This window comes from Lytechinus variegatus, chromosome 10 (genome assembly GCF_018143015.1).
Source record: "Lytechinus variegatus isolate NC3 chromosome 10, Lvar_3.0, whole genome shotgun sequence".
NCBI classification, from domain to species: Eukaryota; Metazoa; Echinodermata; class Echinoidea; order Temnopleuroida; family Toxopneustidae; genus Lytechinus; species Lytechinus variegatus.
This window is the reverse complement of record NC_054749.1, coordinates 14155608-14172263: the sequence shown is the minus strand read 5'-3', so window position 1 is coordinate 14172263 and position 16656 is coordinate 14155608. Positions and strand designations below refer to the sequence as shown.

Genomic DNA, 16656 nt, shown 5'->3' with positions numbered 1-16656 from the left:
GGAATTCCATTATTTTAACATTTTGTGCTTCAGGCAGGGAGGTCCTAATCGTCAAATTCGTAAAAATTGAAATATTGTATAATTCAAACAACCAAAAACAAAAGAAATAGTGAGTGAGTGACATCATCGACCCTCTCATTTGGATGTAACTGGCTCGTTCATAAAACTATTTTGTTAAAAATAAGCGAAACTTTGAAATGTCATAACTTTCACATTTTACATCCAATTGTGATTAAATTTTCAGCATTATGCTTGTCTGATTTTTCTCTATTGATTCAAATCAACATTTTTCTGAGGTGGACTTGACTTTTAAGCATGTCTCTACAATGTAGGTTACACTTAACTCTCTGTGAAGCAAACACCCCGTATTTCTAATCATTCAAATTTTTGGATTCTCTCAAATGGAATCTACTTTTATCTCAAACAAGGTCAGCTTTTTGAACACTGGAAACATAACTCTACCAAAAATAATATCTACAAATTTGTCACATCTGTGAGCATCATATTCATATAGATCTCATCCTGTATGTAAGAGGATAATTTAATGGGGATAAACTTTAGGAAATATACTCCAGGAATGCAAAAAGAACATCCCCAAAAGTCAGTAAAAATCATCATAGCAAGTTGTGCACATAAAGAAAGCAAATAAATATGTAGTACGAGTATCGCCAATCCTTGTGTAACAATGTTAATCAAACCAGGCCAAAATGAACAGAACTTATAATTTCAAGTGTGTCTCAATTTATCAAACACAAAAAATTACAACAATTGATTGATTAATGAGCAGGATTGAATTATCAATTTTAAAAATCACTGAAATTAAATACATTTGACAGTATCTCTACAGAGAAAAGTAAAATGGTAAATACTTTACAAAATAATATTACTTGAAATAGAATAAAAGTAAATGAAACAACATAATATGAATGAATGTCAATGCCAAGCAAGAGAGAAAGAATAATAGAAATACATGTGCCATGAATTATGATAAAAAAAAATGCATTATTGATTTTTCATATAATTTCAAAGAGAGAGAGTGAGGGGAGATAGAGAAAAAAAGAGATGAAAGGGATGAAAAGAAAGAGAGAGAAAAAAAAAACCAAGAAGAGTACATGATACTAAGATAGAAGTGAGAAAAAAGAGCAAGGAGAGAAAATATATTATCATTTGCTAATGAAAAAAAATGTTTGACTTTATATATTCATTATATATGAGAATATATAATGCTATCACTATTTACACAAACAAATCTAGTAATTCACTGCAACATCACGAGTTTAGAATAAGATGCTCTCTCTCTCTCTCAATAAAGCATGTGACTCGGAGAAAGCCATCATCAATTACCAAATATTCTGAGCATTAATAAACTTATTACATTATCTCTTCACATCCAGACAAAAACAGAATAATAGTGCTCCAATTGGCAAATATACATAATACCATTCCTAGAATGAATCATATCTAGATATATGTAATACTACTCCCCTGACAAAACAATGAACTAGTGCATGAATTTCACATCTAAAGCAGTGCCAAGGGGCGCACCGATAAAACCGACTCCAAACCAACAGATGGTATGTCATTGGACTTTATAAAAAGACATGACTGTACCACAAATACATTTCAAGAATCAACAATGATTGTGTATTGGATTAAGACTACATCTGCTAATAATCTTAAGGCTTAAAGATTCACATCTGAAGGGTTCGAACCTTAAAACCTACAAAAACAATAACAACAATGTAGCAGCTCCAATTTGCTAACCATGTGCAACTAGTCTACCATAGTACCACTCTTAAATAAAAAGAAAACAAAAATATTTGGAACCTAGAGATTATGACCTCTGCATTCAAAATTTACAAAAGTTGATTTATGTACATGTATGGTGTACATAGCGAAAAATATACGTGCAACAAATGTGGAGCTTGATGTACTACGTTCGGTGCATTGCCAGGACAGAAACATAGTAATTCATGCCTCGAACAGATAATATATCACACCTGGGTCTGGAGCAGTAGACTACAATATACATTATTAATTCATGATGGTATTTTGTTCTATAACTTTGTTTTAATTTAATAAAATTGAATAATCACCATTACCTCCACAGCTGATATGAGTTGAAGAATCATGGCCGAGGGGTCAGATTCCTCTAGAAAATGGTGGCTTTAGTCTGTCTTTGACTTCTCTGTGTATGGCGGAGGAGGAGCCGTCTGTGAGGAAAAATAATTTTTTAATGAACAGAAATAATTATGAAAAATAATAATCAAGATAATAATAATGTTAACTAGAATTTAATTCGTCATGCGGACGAATTAGGTGGTCTGTCATGATTTGTCATTCAGTGTCGGCTGATGTATGAAATAAATCATTTAGATATCATTGATAATCTTGATCGTAGACATCCTAAGAATAAGTTTTGACCATTACTAAATGTGATTATTGATGTGGTGATGACAATCGTCAGACATACATCTTCAAACAGATACATACAAGATAGATGATTATACCTCACGGATCAACACGGCAATGCCGGCATGATCCGGGGAGGTCCGGGATAGTTTTGCCCCAGATGACTGTGAACACGGCATCAACACGGCAGCTTCATACGGATCTACACGGATCATGCCGGCAGAGCACGTCGTCAACACGGACCAATACGTCAGCAACACGGACCTACACGTCAGCTACACGGACCACCACGTCAGCAACACGGACCTACACGTCAGCAATACGGACGAACACGTCAAATGCGTTATCCATTGAGCTAGCATATTCCCCATAGAGATTACACGTAAGCAAATTTGAGAATTACAATTCCAATTTTGCAAGCGAAATACGGGCATGATCCCGGCATCTGATCAAAAAATGGAGGGCATATTTTCGAAAGCTTAGAATCTCGGCTACAACATACTAAAAGCTCAGGGAAAACTGACAAGAAACAATGGAGATATAGCTCACGAAATAGAGGAATGTCGAATCTAGTTTTGAGAAAAGGTCATGTCCCATAGAGATTACACGCAAAATACATGTGATATGAAAAAAAGTAATTAAAATCTGTTTTATCTTGCTAAATTTAAACTTTTATACCTTTAAATTATCATAAAGGATCATGTAAGAAGTGGCAAAAAGAAAAAAAAAGTGAAAAAAAAAATTCATCTTGTTCACCCCAGGACTCGAACCCGCGCCCTTTAAGAAGCAGTCAAAGCCACGATATTCACCATAGAGAATACACGTAAGCAATTTTGAGAATTACAAGTCCAATTTTGCAAGTGAAATACGGGCATGATCCCGGCATCTGATAAAAAAATGAAGGGCACACTTGCGAAAGCTTAGAATCTCAGCTACAACATACTAAAAGCTTAAAGAAAACTGACAAGAAAAAATGGAGATATGGCTCACGAAATAGAGGAATGTCGAATCTGGTTTTGAGAAAAAGTCATGTCCCATAGAGATTACACGCAAAATGAGGAAAAATGACATGCCTCTTTTCATCGCTGTTTTACGCAATGATGCGTTTCTCAAAACGAATATTTATGTGAACTGAGGAGAAAGAGTACATTCTAAACTACAACATATCGAAATCTGGGCGAAAAACGATCTATATTCGAGAAGTTACAACCAAATTTGCATAAATTTGATGACGTCATTTTTAAAAAAATGAAATTTTTAGTTTAGGCGCCATTTTGATGACGTCACGATATAATTTAGGGACATTGATGACATGAAATCAAATCTACAACTCATACTCTATCGATATATGAAAAAAAAATTGGGGGTCAACGGACTATTTGAAGAGCTACAGTGAATTTTCAATAGGCATGTTTTTGCCCATATATGGCCTATAGTGAGAGCTCGCGCGCACACGTGCTGCAAACTTTAACTGGTGTTAATTTCGTCATTAATGGTCGTAGAAGGTTGATCAAGGTATCAAAATGTTCAGAATTTTATTATCAATGCAATGATGTAAAAAAAACGGTGTTTTTGCACTGCGTTAAGGCATTACGCGCGGAAACGCGCGCGCATGCGTGTGCGCGCGCAAATTTTTGAAATGCTTAGAATGATCTGAAACGTACCCAAAAAATTTTATAGGCCATTTGAAGAATTTTTTTACCTTTGACGCGCGCGTACGCGCGCGTCATGACCTTTACATGACCTTTGATGACATTGACAGTTGACCCTTGACCTGAAGTTAATATCATGTAGATATTGTTAATTTTTGATAATTGATAATGAAGATATGATAAAATGAAGAATTTTACAAAATGGCGCCTAGATGACGTCATCATGACCCGATGACCTTGAAAAGCTTATTTTGACGTGTCCATGATAGATCCTATAAATGACATGAAATTCAATGAAATTGATTAAGTCTATTTTGAGATAACTTGGCGACAAGAAACATCGTTAAAAATAAATAAAGTAATAAAGAAGAAATTGACGAAATTAAGAGGTGATCTGTCATAAATGACAGACCACCTAAAAAGAAGACCCCAAGATAATAATAATACTATAATAATAATAAGAAGAATGATAATAACAAATAGGAATAATAACAAATCTAATGCTGCTAGTAATAATAATAACAATAAAACTATTTCTATATATTCTATTGCACTGCAAGAGATTCCAAGGTGCTGTACATACTATTGGAATAAATATTTCATTATTTTTAAATTATGTAAATTTGTTGAATTTCTAATGTTGAGGGGAAGTTTGTTCGATAGCTGTGGGTACTACTAATAACATTTGTAATGCACTTTACACAAATCTTTCAAAGCATGCAGGCAGGCTAATAGCCCCCCACCCCCAAAAAATATATGTATATATAATACTTTAAAAACAAATCATACTAATATTGAGGGGGCAGGGATATAAGAGGAAAATGCTGCATACTTGGATTCTTATGACAATAAATTATTTCATGAACAGTTCCTACCCCAATAGTTTCAGGTGGAAATATACCATTCATATACACACTGTGAGAGAGAGCAAAAAGTCAGAGCACATTGGCCCGAATTCACAAAGTTGGTTTTTAAAATCATTGGTTGAACCCATGGTTTATGCAGATTTTATGTATAAATTACGCAGATTTAACGCTTTAACATGTACATCAAAAAGATTAAATGTGCGCTTTTGTCACAGTGCGCCAAATTGACGCCTGTTGTCATGGAGAAGTATACTATATTATTCATGAGCCCACTGTTTCAAGAGTGGACACATTAATTCATAACAGTGGAATCATGAATAAAGTAGCGTGGATAACTACGTCAACAGGCGTCAATTTGGCGCACTGTGACAAAATCGCACATCAGGTTTTGGACATTTTTTAATGTACGTGGTAAAAAAGCGTAATTTATCAAGGAAATCTGCATAAACCACGGGTTCAAAGATGATTTTAAGGACCATCTTTGTGAATTCAGGCCATGAAGTGCAGATATAGGTTGCCAATTGAAATCAAATCACTGAAAACGATCTTTACTTTTCGTGACTGATGAAAAGCTTTCAAAATATACTCCACATTAGTCCACGAGGATTCGAAATTTTACCAAATTCTGATGATAGTTTGAGTATCCAACACTATTGCCAGTATTATCTTCATTTTTGTGAGGAATATTAATTTTTATGCCATTGTGATGAAATCTATTTAACTACAGATCTCTTCATGGTATAACTTACCGGTTCTGCTTGTGGAATGTAAACGTTCTGCGAGTTAGGATCCCAATAAGCAGGCTGAGGGGGCGCTGTTCCAACTGAAGCAAAAAGGGAACAAAAAAGATCAAATAACTGTATTTGCAAAAATGAATTAACATAAAACTTTAAACATCTGGTATAAAAATATTTTTCAAAATATAATGAATATTTACATTTGGGCAATTCCAAAAAAGTATGCCCGACAGATTGTTTGTGAGGAACTTCCTGAAAGGGTTTGTCTTTGTTTTCTAGCTCATCTGAAATATTGTAATACTTTTAAATCATCATGGCTTGAGAAGTCAATGAAGGAAGGTATCAAATTTGGCTGACATACAAAAAGGTTGATAATTTTATAGAATGTCTCATCTACAATTGTTTCTTTTGACTTTATAAGGGACGAAAACATATCTCTTATCAGAACTCTAAAATAGTTATTTCACTTGTTGAAATAGCAAATTTAATGTTTGGTACATTAGGGCTGACCCACGTAAGAATAAAGCAGTTGGAGGATATAACAAAATGTAACTCGATGACAAAGAGATTCATAAACCTGTAATTCAAGGAAACATCCTTTACATTTTTTTTTGTTCCAGGGCTTAAAGTTTGGCATGAGCGGTAGTGAACAGAAATACATGAAAAGTTGAACAAGACTTCTTCAATCAGTGCATTCAGAAATTACAGTATAAAACCCAAAAAAAATTTGGACATGTATTCTGTACTGTTAGTGTACTCAGACGTGATTATGTAGGCAAATACAGATCCACTTGACACTACATGTAACTACGTCATGCTAAAAAATTAGAATAAGAGTTTCCTGAAGTGCAAATTGAAGAGAAGAACTGCATACCATTAGGCGGAGCATTTCCGTAGTAAGGTGGCGGAGGCTGCATAGGTTGGCCTATGAAAGAAAATGGTAAAATATAATTCATTGTGTAAAAAAAAATAAATTGCGATTTTTGCCAATATATGATATAGGGAACCCAAAACTCATATCATGTTCAGGAAAAATAAATGCTTAAATATTAAAATGTGTCATTCTTTATCATCATTCTTGAAGCAGAAACTGTGAAAAAAGTAATATTCAAGAGTTATACCATGAATATATTTTCAAGATTCATAAGATTTAACACAAGCTACATACACAAACTTATTTTTAATAACCAACTAAGCTATTTGAAAGAGTAATAATATTCAAGATTTGTTATGAAGCGGGAGTATTCACTAAATACATTTTGCTAATTCAACATGAAAAGATTCAACACAAGTTAATTAAATAAACTCATTGTTTGGTTTATTTGTTGTGAAAGAAACATCTGAATCTTATAAACATGGAATATTTTCTATTTTGTTATATATCATGCATGCAGCCCTAAGTACAACTACAACTTTCACTACAAACAAGGAGTGACATATGAATATGATATGATACATGTATGAAATATGAAGAAAGGTGAAATAATGATTTCAATACCTGGAGGGTATGCAGCTCCAGGAGGGGGGTAGGGCTGTTGGTACATCCCACCCTGAGGAGGGGGGTAATATGCTCCCCCGTTCTGGTAGCCAGGCTGAGGGGGCGCCTGGGGGTGACCCCCTGGGTATGGGGCGGGGTACATCTGTGGTGCTGCATTGGGGGCGGAAGCTGGCCGTGGGGCATTTTGCGCTGCGGACAAAAAGTTTCGAAAAGAAATACAAGATAATCATCACAGAATTTAAAATAAGGGAATTTCTTTTAGGATTAAGAATATCTTATGAACTCACATTGAAGGATTTAAATCCTTTCAACAAAAACATTACATTCAAACAATGATCTCGATTAAAATCATAACCTTAACCCACAGATGATCAAAGGACAAGTTCACCCCAACAAAAAGTTGATTCAAATAAAAAGAGAAAAATCCAACAAGCATAACACTGAAAATTTCATCAAAATCGGTTGTAAAATTAGAAAGTTATGACATGTTAAAATTTTGTTTTAATTTCACATAACAGTTATATGCACATCCTGGTTAGTATGCAAATGAGGATACTGATGATGTCATCCACTCACTATTTCTTTAGTATTTTATAACATGAAATATAAAATATTCTAATTTTCTCTTCATTGTCAAGTGAAACAACAATTAATTCCTCCCCGAACCTGTGGAATTAGCATTATTTGATACTATATGGTTCAGTCAAGTTGGTCCTTATTGTCAAATATGTAAAAATTAAATATTGTATAATTCAAACAATAAAAAAAAAGAAATAGTGAGTGAAGGACATCATCGACTGTCTCATTTGTCACTGAATTATACATATCACTGTTTTGTGAAAAATAAGCAAAACTTTAAAATGTCATAACATTCTTATTTTACATCCGATTTTGATGAAATTTTCCGTGTTATGCTTGTAATATTTTTCTTTTTATTCAAATCAACTTTTTGTTGGGGTGGACTTGTCCTTTAACTAAATCAAGATTGTAGTACCAACTACATGTATTTGAATTTTGAGATTCCTACTTTTTAATAATGCAAAAGCATATTGCATAAGAAATACTAAAGACCAAATCCAATTACCCTATAATCTTCATGCATATCTATTATTCTATTCCATACAATAGTTCAGCCAGATAAATTCTAAGTAACCAATTACAATTTGTATTAATTTACATTTAGTTTCCACAAAGGCAAATGTGTCCATATTCTTTTACACTTTTATAATTCAATTTTTCAAGCAGGAGTGGGAAAGTGATCCATAAAGATATTCAAATGTTATTTGATGTTGTGTCTGGTAATTAAAACACTTTGATAATCCACTTTTACTTGCACAAATTTGTATTTGAAGAAAAAGCTTTTATTAAAAAAAAACATGTTTTGCAATAAGCAACAAGGAAAGAATGTTCATTCTTTCTATTGCAAAACATGTTTTTTTAAATCAATACTACAAAATATATTTAAAACAACATTCCTATTTCACTAATGGATGGGATTTAATTTGGTTGTAATGAAAAGAAAAAATAGACTTACCTCGTTTGACTGCTCTCATCAAACCTTGTGCCATATCAATAGCACCTCCATTATTGAATATCATCTTAAACTTGACCTGACCCTCAAAACCACCTGTCAACAAAATGAAAAGTAGCAGAACTTACAAGTACATGAAACAACAAATAAAAATGGTTTTAAAAAAGAAATGACAGATGGGAGAAGAAAATAAGGGTAGTGGGGGGGGGCTAGAGGCACTTCTTTGTGGGAAGGAAAATGAGCAAAAAAGAATGTTGCATTATGGGTCACGACCCTGGCCTACTTCAGGACTTGAAATGGGCTATCAAGGCTGCTAGTTCATACAGGTATGCCCTTTGAAAAATTTGTTGAACAGGAGTGTCGCTAAGGCGAGCACATAATACGGCCGCCTGTAACGCGAAAAAAGGAGTTATTGGTCAAGCAAGAAAATTGGAAGGTGGCGACTTCATCTTTGACCTTCTGACCTCAAAATCAATAGAAATGCTAGGATCTATGCTACATGTAGTATCATACACACCAAATTATAGAGGTTAAGTCAAACTGAATTTATTGCGTTTACAAGGAAAAGTAAACGGACGGACACCGAGCGTGATACCATAATACGTCCCGTCTAGGACGGGCGTAGAAAAATCAACAGCGAGTTTTCAATTTGCTCGTTGACTAGTGGACTGCGGCGAAAGTGCGTCATAATAGTCTGCTTTGTGTTTACGGTATACAGAACCGCTGGAGTAAATCACCACGTGGCTTCAATCAATGGGCTAGGATTTGTTTGCTCGTTTACTACATTTCGAACGAGCGTGATCTGAGCGAAATCCACGGTCGTCATCATGAAGTTGACGAGTCAGGAATGGCTTGCACATGATCAGTGTCTTCCAATCATGTGCTCGACTGACTTTGTATACCATCAACACAAAGCAGACTATTATGACGCACTTTCGTCGCAGTCCACTAGTAGACATGCAAATCGAAAACTCCCTCTTGTCTGCTATAACCAGTTTAGCTCCAAGGGTCAGACGAAAGCGGATCTTCTCAGACTTACCACCAGGTTGAGCCTGAATGTTGCCAGAGAGATAATTAGCTCCAAACAGAGGTTGCTTGATTTCCAAGTTCTTGAGGTTGGTGAATGGGACTGCAAGAGATTTCATCAGACCAGACTTTGTAGGGACAAAGGCCATCTGCAAAGGAATAAAAAAAAATTCATAAATGGACTCAACTAAATAATGACACTACAATGCTCAATGACCTGTGCACCTGTCATGTTCCTCATTTTATTTTCAGGGCAATTCCATAAAATATGTACGTCCGACCCCCTATATGTGGGACCTCATAAAATTTTCTGTCCCGGATTTCTGGTTCTTTTGATAGTCTGTAATGCTCTCAAATGACCATGACTTGGTCAGTTAATGATGTGAAGTAAGACTTGAGAAAAATGGGGGTCGGATGTACAAAAAGGTTGATTATTTTATGGCATTGCCCTTCAGTTTTATTTGCACCATCCTTCTCTCCATCCCTCTTTCCTTTGCCTCTTTTTTATCTCCTAATTATAATGTTATACTTCGAATTTTAATATCATTTTTATCATTTAAATCACTTTCTCAAATTTTTTGTAGTCGCATTATTTTTGTAGATTGCTTGTTTTTACCATCTCCATTATTGTATATAGCTTTGTTAATTAGTACTGAAATGAAGTTTAAGGACTTGCCTTTTATACAAGCATTGCTTTTCTTGGCAAGTCCCTCCGTTCAGTTAATTTATCTTCTATATTAGTTATAAAATGTCATTGAACTGTCTATATTGTTTTGAATGTGTACTATTACTTTGATTATATTTGTTTATTCTGTTGAACGGAAATATATAAATTTAAACCTTTAAAATGAGTAACTGTTCAAAGGCAAACAATATTAACACAAGTTGCAGGGAAAACAATTTGAAGGTTATTACCCACTCCATATTTTATTCATAACTCAAATATTTTCCACTATTTACTAGCACAAGAAATACATGTGGACAGGCGTTGGTCCTCATGACAGCTCAAATTTTCCTTAAAATTACACCAAATTGCACGCTCTGAGGCGGGCATCTATTCTACAGTTGCCTGAAGATCTGACACGTTTGTAAATGTATATTCATGAATATTGAGAAAATGAATGTTCAGCAGAATAATAAACTTTCATATACCACACACATGTAATTGATTGTTGCACAAAGAGTAGCTCTTGAAATGAAACAAGTAGCCCCACATATTCAGCAATTGCCCTGTTGTAAAAAAAAATATAAAGATAATATGGGTTCGAATCCCAGCCATGGCGTAATATCCTTCAGCAAGAAACTGATCCACAATGTGCTGCACTCAACCCAGGTGAGGTAAATGAGTACTGGTAGGAAGTAATTCATTAAAAAGCCGTAGGCGCTATGAACGCCTAGCTTAGCCAGGTAATATATGAGCGCTTTGAGCACCTAACAAGGTGGATATGTGCGCAATATAAATACCCTATTATTATTATTATTAAATAAATAAACATAAATAAAGATTATATTCCACCCTGCTACTTACCACAAGTGATGTGAGGTAAACCTTGCCCTTCTTGGTTCCTTTGAAGTGATCCACCATGGGACTCATTTCAAAAGATGCTTCCACTCCATCTTGCACCAGGATCACACTAAACACAAAATAAGTAAAAAATAAGAGGGTTATCACAGCGACTGTGCAATACAATACATTACAACATTGGCATTTTTGTATAGTGCTCTGCAGATTGAATGTATCGCAGAAATTTATAAAGAAGCAAATACTCATAGCTTATTTTGTCATACATGTAGATTTTATCAGATTCTGATATTAGATTTTGTAAAGATTCCAGCACAGAAATTTGCCTCTTTGAGCAATTTTGTCACTCATTTTTGTTCAAACTTTTTGTGTTTTGTTCCATAGTATTTTTGTTTTTAAGATTGTCTTCTGTTCATCTCTGTTATTACCCATACTACGTGTACATAGGTTTGCTAACTCTGTGCCAGCCACAGACAGAATTCACTGTCTGTGTCAATTAATAAATTAATGCGACATTAATTTAAAGGTGCAACCTTAAGAGGGGATATGCATGGACCATGCTGATAAATTCAGCTCAAAATAGCTTTTGATCACTTTTTTCGTAAAGGAGAGCTTTGTGTGTACACTGTACAATGCAATTCACGCATCACTATTGTGTACGTGTAAAGGCACTCTGTGTGTATTGTGAATAGAATGTGATTTGAGTTGAACTTGGCAGTCTGCTTTATGTGACTCTTATCGAACAAAGCGCGCAAATAATTAAAATGTATGCAAAACCAACTGTATGTTTTGAAAGTAAGTCACAACTTGGGCTTGCCTCTTTCAAGCCCCTCTGTTCTTTTTCATTACTGATGAATAGCCAGTTACTATGAGGTCCATACATGTAATGTTTGGACCTCATAGGCGACATCAGTGCTATTTTTGGGTTATTTTTTGTGGACTTAAATTTATTGTAATTTTCACAAAAGTACTAGCTAAATTTGAGTCTTTTGATTAAATTTTGATTTATTGAGAAATAAATTTTGCTGGAAATAACAAAAAATTGAAATAAATGAAGGGGAACTTATATTTTGACGACTTTTTCCTGATTTTCTTGGCAGTTGCCCTTCACTGCCGACTCGAGATCGAACCTGATATGCAGATCACGTGATACGCGTTCTCGTCAGGTGATCGGTCGCTTATTCTTTTCGCCAGATGTTGATAATTATATATTTCATAACGCAGCGTTCATCGTAAATTTAGCTGAAAGAGATTGAAGTTAAACAGCGCAAGCTTTAATTTTGTTCAAATATAACGTTTAATTGATTGCACAAGTTTCGCCTCGGACATGTAGGATCATTTGGTCCCATATTGGCGTAACTACAGGGGGGGGGGGCGGGGGTGTCCCTACCACTACTGTCCACACCAGGCGTCCACAAGCCAGCAATTATCTTTTTTCTCTCTTTTTTTAACCAAAATGCTTCCCCCCCCCCGAAAAAAAAGAACCAGGGTTAAAGAGAAAGATAATTATGATAGAGGAACACAAAATACTTTATTTTTTTCAGCTTTTACTGCATCGACTTATAATCAAATATTAAATGGGGCTTAGAACATTTTTTTTAAAGTCAATTAATAAAAATATTCCTCCTCGGGATTTGAGCTTTCATGAAATATCAATCTTTTCATGATTACCGAAAATACTTAAAATGTCCAAATAAATTTTATCGGTGTATTAGCTAATACCTTGCGCCCGCCTTAATTATTTAAATGTTGAGATACTATGCTTTTAATGAATTCCTAAAAACATTAATTCTCAGATCATTTGTCGCAATCGAATGATTCGATTGGTAAGCTAATGAATAATTATTATGATTCATGGATTGTTCAAAATGTGTCTCTCTATCAGTTTTGAATATTTAAAAAATGTCAGCTCGTGCTTTTTGCTCGCAATATTTTGATTAGTAAGAAATCCTTGTGTATGCGAGTTTGATACATAAATAACTAGAGAGAGAGGGGGGGGTCCCTCAGCTTCTTGTCCTCGCTAATTCCATATTTTTTATTATGCTCGTGTTGTGAGTATTTCAGTCTTTTCTTTTTCTCACCCTTTTTATTGTCTCGGAGCTTCCCTCTATTTCTTTGCTACGATGTATAGCCCTTCTTACTTGTTTCAATTTTTTTATGTTCTCATTTCATTGAAAACATAATTATTAAACTCACGTAGAAGACTTTACAACGAAATTTTGATATTGTTTTTTCTTGTTTGTTTGGCTTTCTTTTTTCTTCTCCTCAGTCCTTCTTTTTCTTCTTAGTTTCCCTTTCCTTATTTTATCTTATTTCATTTCATGAGGCATCCGCCAACTTATATACAACAACAAACGTATTTAGAGGCGGATATCCAGTGAGGAAGCGTGGTGGTGTGCCCCTCTAAAAAAGAGGAAAATAGGAAGGGAAAAAAAGCAGGAAGGAGAAAAATAAGAAAAAAGAGACGATGATGGCAATGATGATGATGAAAATTATCTTGGTGAAGATGATAGTGGTGGTGATGGTGGCGGTGATGATGATGATGATAATGATGGTGGTAGTGGTGATGAAGATGAGAATGAAGTTGGTGACGATGATATGATGATGATGACTAGATGTAATTTTGTTATTTTGTCTTTAAAAAAAATAATAGTGCAAAGGCGAAATCATTTAAAGTTTATTATGAAAATAGCAGAAAAAAATAATTTGAAAAATTGTACGCATGCGTATGGAAAATCCATCCCCCACAAAAAAGAAAAAAAAGTGAGATCTTGTTTTGTTATTTGTGACGGCGTAGGCCTATGCGAGCAGCTATGGGATACAATCATGGTAAAAAAAAAGGTAAATGAAATGCCAAGAACTGCATGATAATGACTTTTATTGTACATTCAGTATATCAGTAGATAACTTCATACTCGTTCCAAAAAAGAAAAAAGTGGGTATATTATGGACCATAAAAAATGGGCAGTTGCTCTATATATTATATTACATAGAATATATAGAGCAACTGCTCGTGTGCGCAATGTTTAATAATTATTGCTGTGAATACAATGAATGTCATCAAAAACATAATCTCACAGATCAAATAATGCCAGCTCGACGCGCAAAATCAGAAAAAAATATATTTTCTGCCCTGATAATTTGATAACCCTAACCTAACCCAATTTCTAAGTATTTTTATCATAAACAGGATAACTATATAGACAATGATTGAAATTAACTTTATATTCTTTTGTGAAAATGAATATGAAGGACAGCTTTTTGATAAAGAACACAGTTTTAGAGCGTTAGAGCGCGATTTATACCTACAACCGCTAAATCCTGTCACTGTTGGTATACATGAAGCAGTGATTCCAATTTTTGCAACACTGGCAAGTTCGAGAAACAGACAGGCATTTGCCCAAACGGACAACATCTCAACCTCTGCTCATTTCTTTTTGCACGGGCACATAAAATCTCGACGTAACCCATCACATTTCTCCCTATTTTCTCCTCCCTTTTATTTTCAATTAATTTTTCTTTCGTTCACTTTTTTTCTGCCCTCCTTTCCCTTCTATTTTTGTTCTCGTCTCACCGCTTTTGCTCATACCCCAGCCCCCGACGCCCGTGCAGATTCGCAAACAATATCAAGAGTATGTCTACTTGCAAGGGCGGAAATCTCTCCCCAAAGGTAGGGGGACCAGGGGCTGGAAAATTGACAAGCAAAAAACAAACAAACAAAAAAAGAAGGTTTATCACCCCCTAAAGAAGGTCATCTTGACCAAAAGAAATTTGACAAGCAAACAAGGGGGAAAAAAGGGGGGGGGGCATCCCAAAAGTAAGATCGTCTCTTCCAAAATACATGTTTTATTTCGATTTTGAATGAAATGACCAAAAATAGTAGGGGGACATTTCATATGTGCCCCCTACTATTTTGGGTGAGGGGGACATGTCCCCCGGCCCTGGGATTTGCGCCCATGTGGGTGGGGGTGTTGCGCCTCCCTATCGGGATCATATCACAGCGAGTATACACTCTTCCGGAAGAGTGTTTACTCGCTATGATTTCGATCTCACACATCTAAAAAAATAGAACAGCTACGCCTTGAACACAGGCCAAAATGCCTAACGATTTCTAAGCGGCATTTACAACTCTCAAACTTGGTTCTTAAGTGCCTACCGTACCTTTGTTTACGGTCTTGCAAGCTAGCTGCATTCTAGGCGACCAGCATTATTTTCTTGCTCGTTCAATTCACTTTCATCATCATCTTGTCAAAAGATGGCGTACTTTACCAATAAGTATATACATGAGATGCAACCTGTTGATTTTTGGTACAATTTCCTATTATGCGCTGACGACTTGAATTGAGAATGTTCGATACGAAAAATTGCTTTTCGCTTGTTGTTTGCGTACTTTCTACCGCAGTATTAAGGACGGATCGAACAGAGTATCCTGGTTGAGACTCGGAGGTCAGCGATAAAAACACTTTTATAAACAATTTCCAAATCATTTTTAAGACAAATTTAATTATTAAAATAATAATACGATAGTGGAGAAATACTGAAACGTTTGGTGTTTTTCATTCCCTCACATTCGTGTGATGAATGAAAACGTCAAAGTCCACTATGAAACCACATGCGTTGTGCGAGGTTAGTATTACTAACCTCGCATGTTGTGTGAGTGGGACAAGTGGGGCAAGGAATTATTCACATTTATTGAAGCGCAGTTCACTCTAAAATCCATTGCCTAAACAAATTGATTGTGCAAGGTTAGTATAGTATACTAACCTCGCAATACGTGTGAATGGGCACAAGCAAGCACACTGCACATAATTAAAACACAGCCACAGATGACACAAATTTAACAATATTGAATTCACCAAACATAGATTGCAATATGTGGGACAGCGACCGCAATTGCTTCCAAGCCAAACTGAAACTCTATAGATCCAGTCTTCTGCTATTTGTAGCACAGTACAAAAAAATAATACTCACCGATCTCCTTGTAATACTAGAGATCCATCTTTAGTGTTTGCTGTGTTCAAAGACATATTTATTGTTAATCAGGACGTTTAAAACCCTTTCTTGTCAAACTTCCGTAGCCGTAGCGTAAAGTTGTTGTTGAGAACTAATGACGTAATTGACATATATGACGTCATCGTTAATGGTCTTCATTCGAGCTTCACACGTTTTAAAGGGGAATCCAACCAAATAAAAACTTGTTTTTATAAGGAAAAGAAAAATCAGACAAGTTGATAGATGAAAGTTTGAACAGTATTGGACAACCAAAAAGAAAGATATGAATTTTTAAAAGTTGTAAATATTGGTAATCACTATACCCATCAGGGCGCGACAAACCCGCTTGCCCGCTTGCCCGGGGCAAGTGAAAATGACGTGCGGGCAAGCACCTCTCAAAGTCAATTGCCCGATCGGGCA

General features: G+C 35.2%; 1 protein-coding gene across 1 annotated transcript; it reads right to left on the bottom strand.

Annotated features, from left to right (window-relative positions):
• Positions 1–2069: 2069 nt before the first annotated feature.
• LOC121422845 (WW domain-binding protein 2-like) lies at positions 2070–16372 on the bottom strand. Its single transcript, XM_041618058.1, has 8 exons — positions 16216–16372; positions 11251–11356; positions 9736–9871; positions 8700–8792; positions 7166–7354; positions 6542–6592; positions 5680–5753; positions 2070–2213 (listed from the first exon to the last, which is right to left on the bottom strand). Exons 1-8 carry the CDS (start codon positions 16269–16271, stop codon positions 2169–2171), a joined length of 750 nt encoding a protein of 249 aa, XP_041473992.1. The 5' UTR covers positions 16272–16372; the 3' UTR covers positions 2070–2168.
• Positions 16373–16656: the final 284 nt, after the last annotated feature.

What these genes read in the sequence shown, in the direction of transcription:
- LOC121422845 (XM_041618058.1), bottom strand. Translation starts at nt 16,271, where the DNA reads ATGTCTTTGAACACAGCAAACACTAAAGATGGATCTCTAGTATTACAA. An exon ending in TGGAGCTGCATACCCTCCAG is followed by an intron (nt 6,593 to 7,165) that starts GTATTGAAATCA and finishes TTTCTTTCATAG; the next exon opens with GCCAACCTATGCAGCCTCCG. An exon ending in CGGAAATGCTCCGCCTAATG is followed by an intron (nt 5,754 to 6,541) that starts GTATGCAGTTCT and finishes TTTTTGCTTCAG; the next exon opens with TTGGAACAGCGCCCCCTCAG.